Raw genomic sequence first — 22,657 nt, forward strand, 5'->3', positions numbered from 1 at the left:
CAAATGCCTTCTATCATAACCTTGCAAATTAATAGACAAGTTTACATTTCATTTTTTTCATCAGTAAAACAGGGAGATATGTGTACTGCTCGGAAACTCCTTTTAGAGTAGTATCATAATAAAATGCACTTACAAAGTCAAAGCTGGAACTCTGAAAAGACAACACAGTGGCTTACGATCTCAAAATGCCATCAAATTAATTTAAGATTAGATATATCAAGATAATTCCCAAAGTACAGTTTATATGGAATGGTTCTGAAGAGTGATTTGCTTTAAACTCAGGCACCCCAATGCCAACAACTCCCAATTTTCTGTGCTACAAGAAGCCAAGTTAACAGCTAATTGGAAACTGACTTAAATTTTGTTTTAATAAGTATTTTATAATTACACAGAAATATGGGTGTTTCTGGCAATTCACAATACTACATGTTGTGTTTTATTATTATGTTGAAACATTTGACTTGGTAGACACTTGTTATTCAACTCTTTATTTGCTACATAATTCTAATGCAAATATCAGCCTAGAACAGAACTCTCCACTCACTTAAAACTCACTAATCCTTACTTTTTTAAGAGCAAAAGGGTAATTATTTTTCCTGCTTATTTTTACAACGAATACTGTTTAAACCTGCTTAGTCAGTAAATACTCACTGATCAGGAACTAAGGACCAAATACTGCTTACGTCAAAAAGTATTTAGATATAAGGAAAATCACTGGTTAAATCCATTGAAAGTACTTAAATAGAGTTGATACAACCAAAATGAAACTGGAAAAATTATTAACAGTAACTTAAAAATTGTTAAAATAGCTAGTGACATTCTAGAATTTTTAAATACTCACTTGTAACAGATAGGAACTTCCTGGATCTAATAAGCTTACAGCCTCATTTTGCATCGTGTTCTGTTGTGTAATTGCATCTTCTCGTTTCCGCTCTTTCTGCCCAGCTTCATCATCTTCATATTCATCTAAGCACTGAAAGAAAGAATAGTTTCCATTTTACTTCTATATAATATTAATAAAATGTTTTGATAGTACGTGAAGATACATTTGATAGCATTAAGAAATACTAAGCATTCAGAAACTACACAATAAAAGTGTTCCTTTCAACAACTGGTACATTTAATTCCTATAAACTAAATTATCTGCTTAAAACCCAAACCTCCACATTCACACCCTTGTGAACATCTTTCTAGGCTCTAGGCTCTAACTACCAGTGACAAGGTTTGCTTAAAGGTAGGGTTCACTCTTTCTTCATCATTCAATCTTCAAGTAAATGGACTACCTTAAAGCACTTTTTGGAAGGTAACAAAAGACACACCACACAGACATGGAATGTAGAGTCTAACGGGAAGGGGTGTGTGTCTGTGTGTACATGTGCAGATAACTTAATAATAAAAGCCACTGAAGGTGTGTGTGTGTGTGTGTGTGTGTGTGTGTACGTGCGCACATAACTTAATGTTAAAGGCCATTTTCTACCTTAGTATGAGTATCTTCACCTAGGGAGTAAGTCTTCTACAAACACTCTGTAGAAGAATTTACAATTTAAAAAATGTGTTTAATTTGGAATTGCAGATATTAAAAAAAGAGAATTTCAGATGATGGGAAGAGCATATGGAAAAGCTTACATGAAAGGGTGCTGTTTAAAAAACCGATAACACCACCTGTGTTATCTATCCAGACTTTTTACATTAATAAAAAAAAACAAAACCAACAACCCATAAACAGAAACTAAACTCTATCCATTACACCCACTGTGAAATAGGTCAACTGTTCCTTGTAACTGAACACATTCTTAACCAATACACTGCCTGTGTGTGTTTTGTAAGAGACAAAAAATAAATAATATCTCTGCAGGCACTTTGTAAACACTAAGACACTGACCAAAGCACAGAATAGCAGGAAAGACAATAGTATTTACAAATTGTGCAAAGAGAAAAGAAAGGCTGAAGCCACTGTGCAAACCAAGAAGGATCACTGGAGCATCTGAAATAGGAGAACACAGAAAATAAGCAGCACATTCAAAGACACAAGGTCCATGGGGGGGGGTGGGTATGGAAGAAAGCATCTGTTTGATATAGAGTCTTAAATCAGGATGATGTGGAGGGAAAGCTGGGGGACAGAATGGAAGGGATGAATTAAAGAAACAAGTAGGCTGAGATTCCAGAGAATGTTTAGGGTCTCTCCTGTAATGCAACTAACTATGTGTACAGATGTCACCTGGCCCTCTTCTCACCCTGTGGGAACTGGGGCTTAGGTAACTGGTACAAGAAAAATGATAACACTGTGGCTACTGCTTTGCTGTGAGTAACAAACTGTTCTTGACTCCCAGGAGACTAGTGTCTTCTGCCAGGATCCATGAAACCATAGCAGGCTAACTCGTTAGCTTGTAAGCAGGGTAAGATCTCAGATCCTTCAAAGTCCTTGACAGAGGTGAGTACTGGAAAGGCATAAGCTCTGATCACAAAGAAATACAGATAATAAATAGCCTAAGAAGTCTAGACTTTTCATTACATAACATTGAAACATGTTATAGTGCTACAATTCCCTGGAATATAAGTAAAACATGATCAAAACTGATTTGGGGAAAGGAACCTGTATACAGCAATTCAGAGTTCTGATTAACAGGGACCAAAAGTGGAGAGACTAAACAACATAGTAGGCAATGGGATCCTATGAAAAATGATATATCTGGGAATTCCCTGGCAGTCCAGTGGTTAGGACTCAGCACTTTCGCTGCCGGGGCCTGGGTTTGATCCTTTGTCGGGGAACTAAGATCCCTCAAGCCTCTCAGCATGCCCCCCCCTCCAAAAAAAAAAAAAGATGTATCTTAGGTGGAAACAGAATCAATAAAAGGAATCTAGTAAAGGGTACCAAAGTTTAAGAAATTAGTCCTGATTAGAAAACGAATCTCTCTTAGGACTTTTAAAAAGACTTTCTCAAACCAAGACAGTATCATGTTTTATGCCAAAATATCAACAAAATTTAAAAGCAAAGCCAGACTTAAGACACTGATGTCCACTATCAACAGGGTGGTTACCATCACTCTGGAAGTACTATTTGGTAAAACTAGGGAAGAAGAATAAGAGATTTCAGCATCAGAAAGGCAAATTTTCATCATTTCAAATGATACAAATTTGTCAAAAATATTTTAGAATTACTACAGTTCCTTAAGATGGTTTTTCATTAAGCACACAGAAATAAATAGCTTCTCAGAGTAACATCAATAGCTAGTTAGATTATATAATTTTAAGAGTAACCATAAAAATAAACTTAAAAAACTTTATGAAAAAACTATAAAACTTTACTGAGTGGTATAAATTAAGATCTCTTCTTAAGAAAAAAAACTAATACTGAAGGTGTCAATAATCTGTAAATCAATTCATAAGTTGAATTTATTTGGAAAGTAAGGGTGGATCATCTGGATGCATAATTACATAAGACACCCAGAAAAATTACTTTTTAAAGAGAGAGTTATGACAGAACACTCACTCTAACTAACATTAAAATGTATAAAACCACAACACCGAAAACTATGTGATAAAGATACTAGAACAGAAAAGAGAACGGAGTACAGAAATTCTTCAATACATAGTACTGAGACAAGAGTCAGCAAGACTATAAGACCTAGAAAGAATAAAAAATGGTCTCATCTAGCCTTCTACTCTGTGAAAGCAATCATTCTCTGGTACCTGGGCTGTAAAAATCCCTAACCGTAGGATCAAATGTCAGTAGCATGAATTCTTAAATCATAGAGTAATATAGACTCACCAGCATTAAAAGAAAGCAGAAAAAATAAACTTCAGTAAATGTTTGATAAATGAGTTACCAAGATGAGACAAATTAGGGAGATGGACTGTTGCATCCCAAGTTAAAATTCTGAATGTTCTTTTTCTTGGCAACACTCTTACCCACTGACCTGGGAACCTATTTATCACACATACTATCTCTGTGGAGAGTGTGTACATCTTACTTTCCAGGAAGCTTTTAGAATAGGGATTACTTGATGAATCACAATTTCCCTCCAAAGTTCTTCTAGAAACCAGTATAGTTCTTTTAGCAACAAGAATCTTACAAATTCCTTAAACTATCTTACTTAACAGGGGATAACTACACCTGGAGGAACCATTTGGTAGAAATGGTGAGAAAAAAGAAAAGACTGAAAGCAAAAAGGAACTGAGTTAATTGACAAAGGTGGGTAAAGACATCTCCTATGCTATTTCTTGTAAAGATTAATAATTTTCTAAGCACAGAAGCTGGCTGGTATCCTCAAGGGAGAGAGAGAGTTGGTCTTTAAATAAGTACTAGCAAAAATAAAACCAAAAAGAACCCTAAATATTTTTTAAAGCTTCTTTCTATGAATTATAAGCTTTTTATCTGGGAGGGAAAAAGATGAGAAGAAAATAGCTACTGATTTTATAGTATACTTACAACAGTAATGTGGGACTGAATCTCCTACCTCTCTTCTCAGCTCTCATTTATAGATAAATGTAAACATGTAAAAGTTATTCTCTCCTTTCACACAGATTAGAGAGGAAGTTGCATGGGAGCTGAGTTAACAATTATTTGAAACAAACCAAAAAGTCAGATTTTATGAAATGATAATAATAAGCATCACTAATTCTCATCAAGCTCTTTGCTCTTCCCAAAGGTACATTTAGAGTGTTAATATTTTAGCAAATAAAACCTCAGAACAAAAAAGGAAATGTATGATTTTCATTGCTAATAACAAAGTATCAACACTGAAAAAAAAAGAAGCTGCTTTGAATAATTTTTTATAACATGTAAGATTATTGCTCAGATCTGACAAAGTAACCAAATAAAAAGAAAACGGATTTTTTGTTAAGTCCTATTAGTTAGGATTCAAAAAACTGTACTTCATAGGAGCACAACAGAAAGTTCAGAAATAGATCTAAATAGACAAATTGTGTTTACAATAAAAGTAGAAACTCTTACTGGTGGGAAAGAATGGGCTTTTTTTAAAACACATGGTTTGGGGATAACTGGATAACTATATATTTTTTAATGTGAAATTGGATTTATTCCACATACTAGGATAAATTCCAGTACATCAGTAAAAATGAGCAAGGGCTTCCCTGGTGGCGCAGTGGTTGAGAATCCGCCTGACGATGCAGGGGACACGGGTTCGTGCCTGGTCCGGGAAGATCTCACATGCCGCGGAGCGGCTGGGCCCCTGAGCCCAACGGCCATGCTGGGCCTGTGCGTCCGGAGCCTGTGCTCCTCAACAGGAGCCCGCAACAGTGAGAGGCCCGCGTACCGCAAAAAAAAAAAAAAAAAAAAAAAGAGCAAAAATTTGAACACTCTGCCGAAGAAAATATAGGGGTGACAAATACATGAAAAAAAGGCTCAATATCAGTACTTATTAGGGAAATGCAAATGAAAACCACAATGGGCTATCACTACATACCTCCTGGAATAATAAAATTAAATATCGACTAAAATTAAAGTGTTAATGAGGATTTGAAACAACCGAATGTCTCCTATATTGCTGGTAGGAACGAACAGTGGCGTAGTCATACAGGGAAACGCTTGGCAGTTTCTTATAAATTTAAATATACACTTACCATATGACCCAACAATTCTACTCCTAGTTAGTTACGAAGAGAAATGAAAACATATTCACTCAAACCTTAAGCAAAAACTTGAACAAAAAAAAAATAAGGGCTTCCCTGGTGGCGCAGTGGTTGAGAGTCCACCTGCTGATGCAGGGGACGCGGGTTCGTGCCCTGGTCTGGGAAGATCCCACATGCCGCGGAGCAGCTGGGCCCGTGAGCCATGGCCGCTGAGCCTGTGCGTCCGGGGCCTGTGCTCTGCAACGGGAGAGGCCACAGCAGTGAGAGGCCCGCGTACCGCAAAAAAAAATAAATAAAAAATAAAATAAAATAAAAATCAGTTTTCATAATAGCCAAAAACTGGAAATAGTCCAAATGCACATCAACTGGTGAACAGATAACCAAGAGTAGTACAGCCATGCAACAGAATATACTCAGTAACAAAAGAATTATGCTAAGACACCAGGAAATGAGGACTATATGCTGTGTGATTCAATTTCTGTAAAATTCTAGAGAAAGCAAAGTCATAGTAACAGAAAGCAGATCAGTGGTTGTCAGAAGCTGTGCCTGAGGGGAGCGGGCTGACTAGAAAGGGGCAGAATGAATGATGGAAGTGTTCTACATCCTGATTCTCATGGTGGTTTGCCCAGTTGTGTATATTTGTCAAAATTCATCAAATCACACTCTTAAGACAGTAGCATATTATTATATGTAAAAGACACCTTAATAAATATGACTTAACAAAGAAAGAAATATCGTGGAGGTACTGAACAAATAAAATGAGTTTTTAAAAAAACTGAACCTAAATCTGATTAAGACTCTAGATCCAACTACCAACTAAAGGAAATAGAGGGAATAGAACAGTATATTAGACAACACCACGGAGATGCAATCATGAAAATCCAGATTGTGGGAATATAGAAGACCACAGAGCAAACAGTCATCTGGGGCTACATAAGGTTTGTTGCTTTAAAAAAACACTTTAAAAACCATTCTCAGCTCTCCATCATATAGAAATAAGCCTCTGCTGATCCCTGTTATAACAATAAAATACAAATGACCAGTTCTTACAACTAATAAATTGTAAGAAGGGGAGAGAGAGGGAAAAGAAGAGAGCCACAAATTTGAAACTCAAAGGACATATGAATGAATATCAATATATTGACCTCATTTGCATCCTTACTCAAACAAACTATTTTTAAAATAATCATTTAAGAGACAGTTTGAACAATGATGAAATCTGAAATTAAGTCTAAGGAGTTTCATGAGATTAAGGAACTATATTTAAGGTTTGACAGTGATATTGTTCTTTTGTTTTAAAAAGATTCCTTATATTTTAGAGACATGCTGAAATCTTTAAGAATAAAATAATAAGTCATCTGAGATTTGCTTGAAAATAACGTAGGGATAGAATGGGTAGTGTGTGGTGGTATAGGTAAGACAAAACTGGTCAGGAGTTGATCACTGTTGAAGCTGAAGGATGTGGACATGGGGGACTTCACTGCACCATTCTCATGACTTTTATATTTGACCAAAATTCTCACAATAAAGTTCTAAAAGTAGCAATAAAATTTGACTGTGCACTGACTAAGTAACTAGAACTAGGTAAGTATCTTTCCTATGAAGCATAACATTTCTGCCTCTAGAGAACAAAATGGTGGAATATTATTTGAAAACTGTTTTCAAAGAAATGGAAATGTTTGCAATTTAATGTAGAGTGGGAAAAAATACTATGATGAATGATAAAAAGAAAAATATACATTATCTCTAGATTTTCTTTTTTTTAATTTATAACTGTCTATAAGTTATATTTTAGATTAAAAAATATAAGAACTCAGATTTTGGAATCAGAGAGACCTAGATTCAAATCCCAGGTTGGTCAATTAAAATAGTAATAGCATCTACTAGTAACTGAATATTTTCTAGGTGTGTAGAGCACTGTTAAGCTCTAATAGCTAGTATTTCAAATACAGGTAATTTTCACAAAAACCTTAGGAGGTGGGTACTACTTTATCTAAGAGGGATGTGAGGATTAGAATTAAGTAACAGGACACAAAGTTGTTGAGGGGTACAGTCAGAACTCCAACCCAAGCAGCCTAACTACAAACCTCAACCTCAATTTTCCAACTACCAGTTGGTAACCTATTCATCTGTCACGAAATCCATTTAGTGCTCTGCAACCCAGAGTTTATTTGAAGAAAAAGAAAAGGAACAGAACAGAAAATATCAGGGAGCACTTTTCTGTGAAACTTTGGTTTCACATTATCTCGTGAGGGTCCTGGATCACTTTGCAGAACACAGAATTACTGGAAGTTACAGGAAAAAAAAGAGTGGTTATGAGTTGACTATTGTTGTAGCTGGATGACAGTTATATAAGGGGGGTTCATTTACTCTGTATTAGCTCTGTGTATGTTAACATTTTTTTCCCCCATTTTTAAAGGGACTTTTAGGTTCTACCAGGTCTCATTTCCATGTTTATTTCAGTCACTGACAGCAGACCAAACTTCCCCAGGTCTCACCCATTCACTTGTACAGGCTCTCATTTCCATACCACTCTGTATGGTCCCTAATCTGACCCAATCCTGTGTCCTTCCTCTCCCTTCCAAATCATTCCTCTGTGCGCCCTCTGGAATTCCTGCTGATTAACATTTTGCTTTCCTCAGCTACAGGATGAAACCTAGTTGGCTCCCTGAAAAAGCCCTTTCCCCTGTAGCTCACTCAACTGGAAGCTATTTGTTTTTGAAGTTCTTTCATACTTTTGGGCCTGGTGGTAGGATTAGTGTATTCTCTGACTACCTCTCTGGAGCAAGTATCTCCTTTGGCCACAATGCTCTAGGCCAATGATTCTTATTCAGTCAATACTACTCCCTACAAGGCATGGAATTTTGTGGTGGCATTTTTGGTCATATTGATGACTAAGAAATATTACTTGTTTATGGATTGGAAGCATGAAATGGATATCTTGCATTTGAAAAATTAGTCCCTCTAAGACAGAACTGACCCACATCCCATCCAAATGTAAAATGTAATACCAAAAAGTCATGCAGGTGAAAAATCTATTTATAATTATCTGAGCCTAAACATATTTTACGGGGTGGTGGTGCGGGGGGGCGGGGGGATGGGGGAGTGGAGGTTCCAGAGTTTTAAAATACATACAGATTTTTCCAGGAAGACAACTACCCTTTAAATCCAGAGAACATGATATTTCATTTGTTAGTAGCCTTATTTTTTTAAAGTTGCTCAACATTTTGGAAAAGGTCACTGACAGCAAAACTATTTGTGGTATTTGACTCACTAATAAAGCACACTTTTATCAGTCCAAAAAAAGGTTTTTAATAATCAACATTTTATAAGTTCATAGACGAAAATAACTAAACAGGATCCATTTCATGGTAGCTTTTCCCTATTAATTTGAAAAAGCAGAACTCCACAAAATTCAGGAATCCAGAAAAAGCAACCAACATACCATTTGCCTACTTTAAACACAACTTGTATTAACATTTTTAAATGCTTCTAATATATGGAGCAGAGCATATTCCATAGAACTTTTTACTTAATAAGAATTCTTCGACAGTAAGTAAGCCTCAACAGACAATCATCACTCACAACTATTATTTATCTGAAACTATGCACACACAACTAAAGAAAATACAATTTTAAAAAATATTTCAAATGCATTAAAAATTGTTAAAAATAATTTTTAATAAAATACATGCTGAAGCCAAGTTTTGACACTTTCATAACTAGAATAAATTGTGTGGTATACTATCTAGTTCTTGGAAGAGCTCAGCTAGAGATTGCTTCACATTCCTTTTTCTTTTTTCACGTGTGTTCCCTTTCATAAGTGAGGAGTCTTACAAATGAATTAAACAATTCATTCATCTCCAAACACTATTAACAATAGTTCATAAAATCCATTCAAAAATACTAGTCCCCTTAATTTTCAGAATCCCTCCCCAAAAGTGTAATATCATGTTCTTCTTCCCAAATGCCTGTCTCTGTAACCTATGAACACCTGATCTTAATATAAGGAATCCACACAAATTCCTTAGGTGTTTCAGTTTTTCAGTAAATTTTTGCAAAGTATAATTACTTCTCTATAAAACTCTAACACTAGGGAATAGCACAATATTTTCAACATATGAATCAAAATGAGGAACAGAATTACAATAGAACTAAACAGCCAAGTAAGTTTAATTGTATTTATGTACAATAAATCATATAAATGTGGCTCTAAAAGCATGCTGATGTCCCTTTGCATTTTAAGCAATCTTAGCAAGGCTTTTAGGGAAGAGAAAAAAAACTATACAGCTCCAGGAGAGGGAAAAAAAGTCTGTATTTGGGATCACACAGTTACAAACCATGAATGTGGATAAGTGCCTGTACTTTGCAAAATGAAAAGTTACTGTGTCCGTGAAAGGTATTAGGGGAGTTAAGCTAGATTCCACTCGTTTTCTTCAGAGAGACCATGCCATCCTATCAGTACTACTGCTGCTTTATCTGCCTCCCCCTCTGGTAATACCCCTTTTCATCCTCCATTAGTCCTTTATCTAGCATATACCACTCTGTCATCATTCAACCTCTGCCAAGCTACTCCTTACCTTCCCTCCCTGTTCCTAAGCCAAGAGGTTTCTTTTGAAATGGTTAAACAAAAGGAACTTTACAACATTAACAAAAAGAAGAGTAAGATCAAATTAATAAGCATCTTTATGTGAAAAGAACTGAGCAAAATAAACAAATGACTGCTCTCCTCTCATTAGATAGCTGAAAAAGCCACACATATAACACAATGCTTAAAAACTGCCACACACACACAGCCTTAAGCTAGAAAGTTTGGGAACTAAGTGGGATAAATTATAATGTATGGGGCTTCCCCGGTGGCGCAGTGGTTAAGAATCCGCCTGCCAATGCAGGGGACAAGGGTTCGAGCCCTGGTCCGGGAAGATCCCACATGCCACGGAGCAACTAAGCCCGTGCGCCACAACTACTGAAGCCTGCACTCTAGAGACCATGCTCCGCAACGAGAAGCCAACGCAATGAGAAGCCCGTGCACCACAACAAAGAGTAGCCCCCACTCTCAGCAACTATAGAAAACCCGCCTGCAGCAGCAAAGACCCAATGCAGCCAAAAATTAAATAAATGAATAAATAAATAATTTATTTTAAAAATAAAATAGAATGTATGGATTTTCCAGACTAATTATTAAACATCCTGATTAACTTTGTAAATTAGCAATGAATTCCATCTATCATACTGAATTAGGCTAACAACTTGCTAATATATTGATACTAATATAAGTACTTTGATTTCATGGATTTAAAAGCTGAGTTTGCACGAAGGTTAGCATTTTAGACAAAAATGAAGTCTTATCTGTAAAGAATCTGAAAATATAACACGCCAAAAAAACAGGAAATGAAAACAGAATTTCATCCTTCCATAATTTTAAAGTACCTTCCCCACCTTAAATTCTACACCAATACTATCAGATATGACTCAGCCATGGACAATCCAACCTCGTGCTGGGATCCCATCAGATCTCAGGGCTAAGCAGTGTCAAGTTCTCTAAAGAGCAACAATATTCATGATTAGAGAGGCAGGCAGCATTCTCACTTTCAGCAATCTCAACAACAACAATAACTTAAAAACTACAGTTGGGTACTTTTTATTTAAACAGAAAATGAGATTTTCCTAATTACAAAATTAATGTACATTACAAGAAAACTTTTAAAATAGAGAAAAGAAGAAATTAAAAATCATCCTTTATCTTAAAATAAACAACTGTCATCACTTTGGTACAAATCATTCTAGTACAACTTTTTCTTTCTTTATTTTAAAATCCATATAATTGTAGGCATCCTGTTTTGAGATCTATTTATATGGCCTCTTCATTTTCAACAAAAATTTTAGTAGTTGCATAGTATGATACTAGATTTGTTTAATCAGATCTATGTTGTAGGACATATAAGCTAAATAGCCTTTCATATAAATTTGTGTGCCTATCTCTAATTTTTATGGCTCTATAAACATGCTACCAAATTTTCATCCAAGAAGGTTAATGTTGTCTCACCCTTATTATTGTTTTAACCCTCTCCGAACATATTAGGCAAATAATGGTTTCACTGAATCCTAGGTGAGCAGGATGAACTTGTGCTCTCTTTTTATTGGCTTTATGTATTTCTTTATGTATCTTCACTTTCTTCACTGATATCCTCTCTCAATTTTTATACTGGTTTATTCATTTCCTTAGTATGTCCAAAAGCTCTTCATACAGTAAGATGGTAACCTTTATTGTCAATTTTTTTTTCTAGCTCACCTTTTAATTCTGTTTAAGTTTTCCTTCTGAGATTTACTCCCTGTGGTTTTATGTTAAGAAAATGTTTTTCTTACTTTAAGATCTAATAAACAAGGACTTCCCTGGTGGCCCAGCGGTTAAGACTCTGCACTTCCATTGCAGGAGGCGCACGTTCGATCCCTGGTGGGGAAACTAAGATCCCACATGCCGCTCGGTGCAGCCAAACAAAAAAGTCCATGAATTCCAAAGTTCATGAATTCTGGAATTCGTGGATATTCCTATTTTTTAAAAATCTAATAAACACACATACTTTCTAACTTTTACCATCTCACTTTTTTTTAACTTTTTAACTCATCTCATATTTAATTTCTTGTATAGGGAGTGAGTTTGGAATCTAATGATTTTTTTAGGGTAAGCCATTGTTCTAGCCACAGAAATGGACTAACCCAGAACTGCAACACTGGCGGGAGGCTGTATGAGTAACAGCCCTGGGAGGAGCTCAGCACCCCCTCCAGGTTCACACCTAGGGACTCTTAAGCAACCCCTATCTCCTCACCACTGATTCAAAATGCCATCTTTATATTTTTATACATGGCTATGTTTTAGCTTTCTATTCTGTTCCATTGATCTATTTACATTAATGCTCAAATCATATTATTTTTATCATTAAAAGTTAATAGTATCTAGTAGTATCTAACAGTTTCCTTCATTATTATTCATTATTCAACTCTCTTGGCTACTCCCAGACGACAAATTCTCCTGGTACAATGGAATAATTATTTCAATAATTTGAATTAATGTATAAATTATTTGGAGAAGACTACCGACAACATTAATTAGCTGTGTGATCTTGTAAAATGGGAACAGCAGTACCCACATAACAAGGTTGTGCAATAAGTTAGAACTAAGGAAATGAAAGTAGATATGGACTGTGGACAGCCATAGCAAACAGCAGTGGAATCTGAACGGACTGAGAGAGTCAAAAGCAGTAAACAGCAGTAACAAGATGACTCTTAGTTTTCTAGTTCATGGTATCATTCTTGCACGCAGATAATTTAAAGAGAGGAGAAACAATGAGGTCTTTGGTGTTGAGTATTTGGAATACCTGTGTGATATGAACAAATAATTCAAGGAAAGGAAGGACCAAGGTAGAGATCAAAGGCGTTAAACCTTTTCTAGTAAAACTCTCAAGATGGCTCTAAATATAGGTAAGTTAGACGACACAGGCAAACAAAAATTGAGAGAACTCTGACAGAGGGTTCTCGAACTTCTCTGAGAAGTAACTGTGCTTTTTTGCTGACAAAGTAAAAGTTTAGGATAAGGTAGTGGGGTGTAGGTTGATTAAAAGTTTAGAATACATATTTGTAGGAAATATGAAACTGAGTGAAAATAAAAGTATGTAAAGGATTTCCAGACAAGCGCTGAGGGTCCAGCTCAGAAGGAAAACCCTAAGACTTCAAAATGGCACCAATATCAGCTGTTATTAATTTAAAGCTCATTACTGCTGTGAGTCCAACTCTAGTAGAGAAACTTATTTATAAATATTTTCAGCAAGTTGTCTAATTAGTTTTGAAATGAGTAAGGAGGAGGGTCTCCCCATATCCCTAATTGTTCAAACAGGTAACTCAGAAGCAAGTCTTCACCAGCGGGATATTAATTGTGCAATTATACTTGAACATAAAAACTTTGTTAGGGCTTCCCTGGTGGCGCAGTGGTTGAGAGTCCGCCTGCCGATGCAGGGGACACGGGTTCGTGCCCCGGTCCGGGAAGATCCCACATGCCGTGGAGCGGCTGGGCCAGTGAGCCATGGCCGCTGAGCCTGCGTGTCTGGAACCTGTGCTCCGCAACGGGAGAGGCCACAACAGTGAGAGGCCCGCGTACCGCAAAAAAAAAAAAAAAAAAAAAAAAAAAAAACTTTGTTAATATCATTTCCCATCAATATCTGACTTTCCCCCACTAGACTCCAGAACCACACTGATTTTAGATGAAAATTCTTTCTATGGTTTTATATTATACTTTCTTTTATTATCTACAACCCAGGTCTCAACCTAATTATATTTGTTTTAATGCTTAGCAATCCCAAGTACTAGGCTTGGGTATTTACAACATAAAAATTCCTCAACATGAGTCACACAAACAATGCTAGGGAAACAAACTAGGCACTAGTGTAAGGAAAGAGACTATCTTCAGAAGGAACTACCAAAAGAGACAAATGTGTAAAATATATTGTATCTTAGATGTATCAATGATGGCTCTTAAATAAGCATAGTGCTGAGGGTGGAAAAATAAACATCACACTCCTGAGCTTAACGGCTCACAAATTATTGACTATACTCCTAGAGACTCAATGAGTAATCAAAGAAAACAACCCAAAATACCTATATTTAGCTTTCAACCATTATCAGATTTAAACAATCCAGTATTCACAGCCTTTCTTCAACTACATCCAATGATGCAAATCTAATCCCATGATTGTTATTCTTCAACTTCCTAGATGTTTGGGCAATATATGTAACTGCTCTATGCTTCAGGTTTTTTTTTAAATCCGTAAAATGGGGATGACAGCAATAATTATGTCCCATAAAATTTTAAGGATTAAAGGAAATCATGTATGCAAAAAGCTAAGAACAGTGATGCACACAGCAACTTATTTCATTATCATCATTATAACTCCCATCAGTGAACACTCAGATGTACAACATGCTAATAATAACATCAGCTAACTTTTACCAGACACAACGTACTAGGCATTATTCTAATACTTTATTTGGATCATTTCATTTAATCCTCACAGGTAGGTACTAGTATAGATTCCTTTGGTCAATGCTGTTTCAACTGGAATTGCTTTCTCCTTACTCCTCTGTGCTAATCCAACCACAAGTATCCAATTCTTCCACTGAGTAGGCACTTTGTATTTACTGAATATTTATTTATTGAATAAAACCTTGTCTGATTATTCCAAATATAAAAAATGAGATTATAAATTCTCCATTTCTTAATTTTTAACTCATTCCAGTTCTTGATTACATATTATATAGCACTGGTCCCTTTTCTTTCGTTTCTTTCTTTCTTTCTCTTCCTTCCTTCCTTCCTTTATGGCTGCGTTGGGTCTTTGTTGCTGCTTGCAGGCTTTATCTAGTTGCAGCGAGCAGGGGCTATTCTTCGTTGCAGTGCATGGGCTTCTCCTTGCGGTGGCTTCTCTTCTTGTGGAGCACAGGCTCTAGGCACGTTGGCTCAGTAGCTGTGGCTTGCAGGCTCTAGAACACAGGCTCAGTAGTTGTGGTGCACAGGCTTAGTTGCTCCGTGGCATGTGGGATCTTCCCGGACCAAGGCTCCAACCCATGCCCCCTGCATTGTCAGGCTGATTCTTAACCACTGTGCCACCAGGGAAGTCCCTGGTCCCTTCTTTTATGTTGCAAATTCTATCTACTTAATTAGGTTTCAAGGTTCCCAAAGGCAGAAACCTCATCCAGTATTATTTCTGGATCCTTCAGTTTCTTGTAACATCTACACAATGGGAACTTAATAAACAAATGCAAATTCCCTAATTTAATATTTCCTGACTGTCCTATATAAATTTTAAATAATTTTAACAGCATATTTATTCACTTTTATTCAAAAACATTCCTTCTGCTTAAAAAATACAGTTTGAAAAATCCTCATGTACACAGAAATAATTTCTGGTAACTACCTCCCATTTTATCCCAGTCAATTTCATTATAGATCCTAACAAGAAATACAGGATTTTCAAGAACTCTCATACACAGCATGCTTTAAGAAACACTATATAAATGCAGTAAAGCCTCGTTTCTTCAGCAATAAACAAGCAAAACTTCCCTCTTATATAATGAATGTGGATCACTTTCAGCCTCAAACCCCTCCCCTCAAAGAATGAAAAGCAGTAATTAATAAATTCAGAGGACCTGAAACTAAGTCAAGTCTAAAAGGATTGCAGGCAGAAGCCCTGAAACTTTTAAAATAAGTTATCTTACTAGTTTTTGTGGAAATGTTTATTTATAAAAACACTCAGAATTTCCTATAGTCAAACCACCTATTGAGATTTTAGGCAGCAGGGAGAGAGAAGATTATAGAACAGAAGGCAATCTACCACACGTTGAGATTTCCCCAATGTAACACACATTTTCTGAGAATTCAGAAATATTTGGATAAACATAATGACAGAATAATTTGTATACATACTTGAACAAAAAGAATGATAGCACAGAATCCTTTGAAAATGAGCAATTATCCTGGAATCTCTTTTATGCTTAGAGAAACAAAACCACCAAACAGCTTCTCTGTCTCCTTTCACCAATGGTCAGTAGTACTAAAAAGAAATAACTAAATAGGGAAAGGTTATAGGAAAAGGGATCCTAGAGAAGACTACGTGGAGACTCATAATTTTGCTAAGGTGTCCACATGCACAGCTAAAGCTCTGTAGAGGTCCTATGGACGACATACCTTTCTGGTCTAATGTCTGTAAACTTCATTTTCAGTCCTCTTTCCCCCTTAGGAACATTTGTCTAGCCCCTCTCAAGAAGCTTTACATTTCTTTTTAAATTTCCTCGTCCCCTATGCATATCCTCTCATCCCCCAGATAGTCAATCTGAAAGTAATTTAATTTAAACTTATCATACAAATCATTCATACTAATATATACTTCCATTTTTAAGAACAGTTCCTCTCACAGAAAAATAAAAAGTTTTGTCTATTTTTAAAAAAAATTAAAACCAATCTTGAATGTAAGCTAGCACTTAACACAGAGGCTGGCACACTACCAATACTTGAATATTAAATAAATGAATGAACAACTTAACAAGTAAACTAATTAATCTACTTGAGCATAGCATGCTCCACACCCAACAAGGGTCTTTGCTTAGCACTCACTTAGTCTTAAATCTTTCACTTCTCTCCCATCCCTTGGCCCAAGAATCAAGGACTCAGTTCTATTATATGCTGTACCTTCTCCCTTTATCCCAGGCTTCCAATCATAAAATGAGCCAAGTAAGCAATCCAACCTGTACGACCACAAAATTCCAACTTCTCAAGCTCTTTAATACTTTGGGTATACACATTTTGGGTATGAAGAAGAGAAAGGAACTAGGAGAGAACTGATCAGCTGGGAGGACAGGAATGCAGCTTAAAGAAAATCAATCCTGGAATGGTTTGATGGGTGGGACTCTTGAATGAAAGTTTGTAAGTATTATGTGTATGTGCATCTAAGAGTGAGGTTAGGGGAAATAACTAAATTGTACTGGCAGTGGCTAGATAAAGATAGTAAAAAGAGAACTAAAAATGTAATTTCAATTTTGTCTAAGTACCATATAACACCCATCTTTAAATGATGGGTTCATTTTGCTTTAACTTTCATTATATAACGAACTCTATTTGTGCCCTTAATTCTCAGGTTTACTGATTATACAAAGGAAGTTAACCAAAAATTTTAAAATGTTTTTAGAGATAATACTATTGATGTTAATTCAAATATAATAATGACAAGAACACTAACAATTATACGGCACTTATGTGCCAGGCACTGTTCTAATTCTTTTCAGAGCAAAATTCTTTTAACCTACACAACCACCCTATGAGACAGGCACTATTATTATCCTTACTTTACAAATTTGGAAGCAGTTAAGCAACCTGCCTAAAGTCACACACCTAAAAAGTGATGGAACTGTTATTTAAACTCAGACAATCTGCCTGCAGAGTCTAGGCTCTTAACCACTAGGCTATGTTTACTATTCTGGGGTGACTTAGCTTGTTCTCTACTTTCACTGTTAAAAAAAAAAAGGTCTCAAATACAGCAGATATTTTATACAATGCTTATTAACAGGATTAAGAAAGCCTAATGATTTACCAAGGGAATCTGCATAACAACTCCTTTCCTGAGCATTTTAAGGAATAATAAACATTCATTTTCCTCAGATGCTACAGGGCGAATCTAGGGTTGGGGGCAGATAATCAGAAAAATATATTTCATTGAATCTAAAGATGCCATTGACTGAAAACATACCATTATTTTATGTGCCACTGAGAAAGAAAATTCTGCCAAACTATAATACACCATTAGTTTAAAACATACCCTTAAATAAAAAGTGAACAAAGTATAACTAAGCCAATGAACTACAGTCACTTATCAAGGGCACTTTTAATACATGGTTGCATAAAAGATGAGACCATGTAAAAGACTATTAGCATTTCTTGAAATCTGCTGTATCATTCTGGGAATCCACATATTTGGAAGAACTTAAAAACACGAGAACAACATATGATTAGAGCTTAAGTTGTGGTTGTAGAGAACATCAGGACAACATGATAAACTGGTTTACCAAACATATGCTTAGGTCAGGGCATATGTATTAGTTTGTTGGGGCTGCCATAATAAAACACCACAGACTGGGTAGCTTAAACAACAGCAATTTATTTTCTCACAGTTCTGGAGGCTGGAAGTCCAAGAACAAGGTATCAGCAGGTTTGGTTTCTACTGAGGCCTCTCTCTTTGGTTTGCAGGCAGCTGCATTCTCACTGTGTCCTCTCATGGCCTTTTCTCTGTGTGTTTTCAGTCCTGGTGTCTCTTTCTCTTCTTAGAAGGACACCAAACATACTGGATTAACACCTCACTCTAACAATCTCATTCAACCTTAATTATATCCTTAAAGGTCCTATCTCCAAATACAGTCATGTTGGGGGTTAGAGCTTCAACGTACGAATTTGTGAGGGGGATACAAAATTCAGTCCTTAACAACATATAATAGCTGATCTTAGTGGAATCCATTCCTGGGATACAAAACATCATATCTGTTATAGCAAGATACTACTGAGGTAATAGTACTCAACACAAATTATTTCTACATTAGGATCAACAACTCAAACAAACAAACAGAATAGCTCTTCATTTGGGACTAAAATAATTTACTCTATGGGATTTTAGAAAATTGTTTAAGCTCCATAAAGTGTCCTTATTTTTGGTTTTTGCTACATTCTTGTATTAGAATCAATTCACATTTTATATTACAAAGGAAAATCTTGCTTTCAGGCAATTTTTGCACACTATTCTCTATATTACTTAAGAATTAGAGCCACTATTTACCTTTGACTCACTGGCACCTTACAAAGTGCCTAGCATATAGTAGCGACTCAACAAATATCAGAGGTAGGAAGAGTAGAAGGAAAGAAGGAGGAAAGTAAGTTAGATAATTATCAATTTAGGGTACAGTACTCTAAACTCTTATCTGCTTTCAGTTTTGTACCCTCCAGATTCCTTGAACCAAAATGCTTAACATTCAAAAAATGTATAAAGATAACAGCAAGTTTAAGGTCTAACACAGACTTCAGCTGATTCTTAGCTTCATGTCACAGTTCATAAAAGCAGAAAGCAAGCAAATCTTACGAACAATGTCCAGCCCCCCCCGAATGAGCGTTTAAATGCTATTTGAAAGCAGAAACAGACACAGTTCAAAAGACCTTTCAGAGCTCATGGGCCTATGTAATTGCCAGGAAGTCTACTAGTTCAAAAGCTGGCTTTTGAAGCCAGCTGATTCTACAGTTTCAACAAGAAATTTTTACATTTTATCCCCCCCCAAAAAAAGGCCTTCATAAAACACAGCATTTACATATAATACCTACTCTAAACCCTAGATATTCAGAAACCATCCACTGAGTAGTCAACTCATTTAGTATTTATCATCTACATTCTCTTGTGGCTCCAAATCTACAAGGGAGAGGTGGAAGCACAGAGTAAGCTAGATCTATATGAAAGAAATATTCTTAAATATTCTGCTATTTTCAACTGTCAAGGAATATCAAAAGGAAAGCAAGGGGCTTCCCTGGTGGCGCAGTGGTTGAGAGTCCACCTGCCGATGCAGCAGACGCGGGTTCGTGCCCCGGTCCGGAAGGATCCCACATGCCGCGGAGCGTCTGGGCCCGTGAGCCATGACCGCTGGGCCTGCGCGTCCGGAGCCTGTGCTCCGCCATGGGATAGGCCACAGCGGTGAGAGACCCGCATACCGCAAAAAAAGAAAAAAAAAGGAAAGCAATATTTAAATGTTTCATTGCGGTCTTAACCATATGAAAAATATTTCAATCGCAATGGACTGAATAACAGATAACATAAACAAAGGTGGACCATTTTTGGTCTACTATTTGATGTGTCCATGCTTCTCTATAAATTTAGACCATTGAGTATGAAAGCAAATGTTAAGGTAATAACACTACTTTAATTTGACACATCTGAATTAATGAACATTAACAAACAATAGTTACTTATTATTTAGAAAGGAAAACATTCCTTCAGTACAAACATGTATATGGTTTCTTTTCTTTATAATTGAAATTTAACATATGTTTAAATTGCCAAAATCCCATATCATTGAGTTTCAGTTTATTTTAAAAGGATCCAAAGTTCTTGATCTCATATGTCAGAAGAAATGAACAAGACTTTTATAATGAGAGAGAAAACAAAATGTCTATAGTAAACAATAAGTTCATTTTGTCTTAATTCTCATTTACTGAAAAATGCTCTTGTGTAGCCTACTTTTCAAAGCCTTTTAAAGAATGATAATAATATGCCTTTCCCATTACATAATTCAGATCAAATTATATGCCTAACAATTACAAGCATAAAGTATTCATTTACATACCTTCCTTCAGTGTTCAGAATGCATTTATTATTGACCAAATCACTTACATAAGAGATTTAAATAGGACACTAGGTAACAAAAATTCCATTTCTCCTTGCCTTAGTTGTTTTCTTATTCCCTTTATCAAATAACTGGTATTTCAATAGTGCCCTTCTTCAGAAAGTTTAAGAAAACAACTTTTACCTACAACAATGATTCACGTTTCGTGAGCAAAGAGAGGAAGCTTTGTATTTTTGTTATTTTTATCTGTAAATATATTTTCCCTTTAACGGCCAGAAACCTAAGGTAAAGAAAATACAACTTATGTGAAGTCTAAACTGAAACTAGGATTTCAAATTGAAACTTACATTTCAAATAAATTTGAGTTTATACATTCTATCCCTAATAGTTCTTAAATAAGGATGATGGTTTCCAAACAGTACACCAAGGTAGAGTGAACTCAGAGGCTTCTCCAACGGAAACAAATAATTTTTGATATCTGTGGAACACTGCATAAGCCACTAGGCTCAAGGCAGTTCAGTTTCAAAATCAGATCCTACTGCATTCCTTTATACGCACTCATTATCTTCGCAAGACTAAGTCTCTGCAACTAAATTTTAAAATTTTCAAAAAGAGAAAAAAAAATGGCCAAAACAAAACATAAATGTGGAATACATAATGAAGAGTAGAAGTTCCCATCTGATTCCATTCCAAGTTTTATGAAGTTGCGTAGTATAAACTGTACACATCCCATTAGAAAAAAATTGTAGCTACTTAAGAATAAAATTAAAATATTTCTTGGGGAATTCCCTGGCAGTCCAGTGGTTAGGACTATGCGCTTCCACTGGAGGGGGCACGTGTTCGATCTCTGCTCAGGAAACTAAGATTCCACATGTGGCGTGGTGTAGCCAAAAAAAAAAAAAAAAATTTCTTCAAAGAAGAAAGTCAAAGGGACTTCCCTGGTGGCACAGTGGTTAAGAATCCACCTGCCAATGCAGGGGACATGGGTTCGAGCCCTGGTCCGGGAAGATCCCACATGCCGCGGAGCAACTAAACCCATGCACCAAAACTACTGAGCCTGCGAGCCACAACTACTGAGCCCACGTGCCACAACTACTGAAGCCCGTGCACATAGGGCCCGTGCTCCACAACAAGAGAAGCCACTGCAATGAGAAGCCCGCGCACCGCAACCAAGAGTAGCCCCTGCTCACCACAACTAGAGAAAGTCCCCGCGCAGCAACGAAGACCCAACACAGCCAAAAATAAATAAATAAATTTATTTTAAAAAAGAAAGTCAAAGAATTCATATGTGTTATTTATTCAAGTTGTTAGAACATAAATACTTAAGTCGTTTAGACCTAAGTAAATGGAGTTATTTGGTATTTCTTTGGATCGAAGGGCATCATGAAGGAATTACTGGCACACTAAGGGTGTGGTGAATTGAGAAAGTTTGGGAACCTTTTGATAAGAGTATAAAATGAAATGCCACTGGGACTGTTACTAAACTTAACGAAACATTAAGTGACTACATTATCCTCAAAAGACCATATATAAAAGTTACTGTGTAGGCTCTAATAACTCTATTTACAAATGTATGGAGTCATCACCTTTTCAAAGAACATTCTCCACCCCTCCCTCTTGTTTAACTGAAGTCCAGCTCTTACCTAAAGTCCAGTCCCTCTTCAGCTGTCTCTGGGGTAAAATACTCCTCAGTCCTCATTTGGGCTGGCACAAATTCATCTTCCTTTTTCCATACTTAGGAAAAAGAGCTATTACATAGTAGTCTTATGATAAAGGCCAAACTTCTTCAACAAATTCTCATGGGTCTTGGTAACAATATATATATACAGTACCAATATTAATATTATACAAAATTCTCCAGAATACTTTCAGAGCCATATCCTGAAATATCAATATCCTCATTATGCCAACAATAGTGCTTCTCTGTATAATGTGAAGGCACACGAAGTCAGCTCAATGTTGATCTGGTTACAGCAATTCAAAGAGCTTTCAGTAGTACCAAGCGCAGGATCTCAATTAAGAACAAGTGGGTAGCAGTCAAGTTCCGCTACCGTTAACTTTAAGCAAGTCCCTCTACCTCCTGACCTATTTGTGGTCTCCTCAACCATAAATAGGGTCATTTATTTATAGAACAATATTTAGTAATGTTCAA

General features: G+C 36.2%; 1 protein-coding gene across 17 annotated transcripts in view; it reads right to left on the minus strand.

Annotated features, from left to right (window-relative positions):
• PAWR (pro-apoptotic WT1 regulator) overlaps nucleotides 1-22,657 on the minus strand; it is a 209,221-nt gene that overhangs the window by 137,986 nt on the left and 48,578 nt on the right. For all 17 annotated transcript variants that reach the window (XR_016394997.1, XR_016394995.1, XR_016394993.1 and 14 more), the window contains exon 3: nucleotides 842-973. Coding sequence is in view for 2 of the 17 variants with exons in the window: in XM_089921075.1 (XP_089777201.1) it covers nucleotides 842-973 (132 nt within the window). In the remaining 15 variants the exon portion in view is untranslated. The remainder of the gene's footprint in view (nucleotides 1-841; nucleotides 974-22,657) is intronic.

Source organism: Delphinapterus leucas, chromosome 11 (genome assembly GCF_059928025.1).
Source record: "Delphinapterus leucas isolate spDelLeu-1000000601 "Yukka" chromosome 11, BTC_Dleu_Yukka2, whole genome shotgun sequence".
Lineage (NCBI taxonomy): Eukaryota > Metazoa > Chordata > Mammalia > Artiodactyla > Monodontidae > Delphinapterus > Delphinapterus leucas.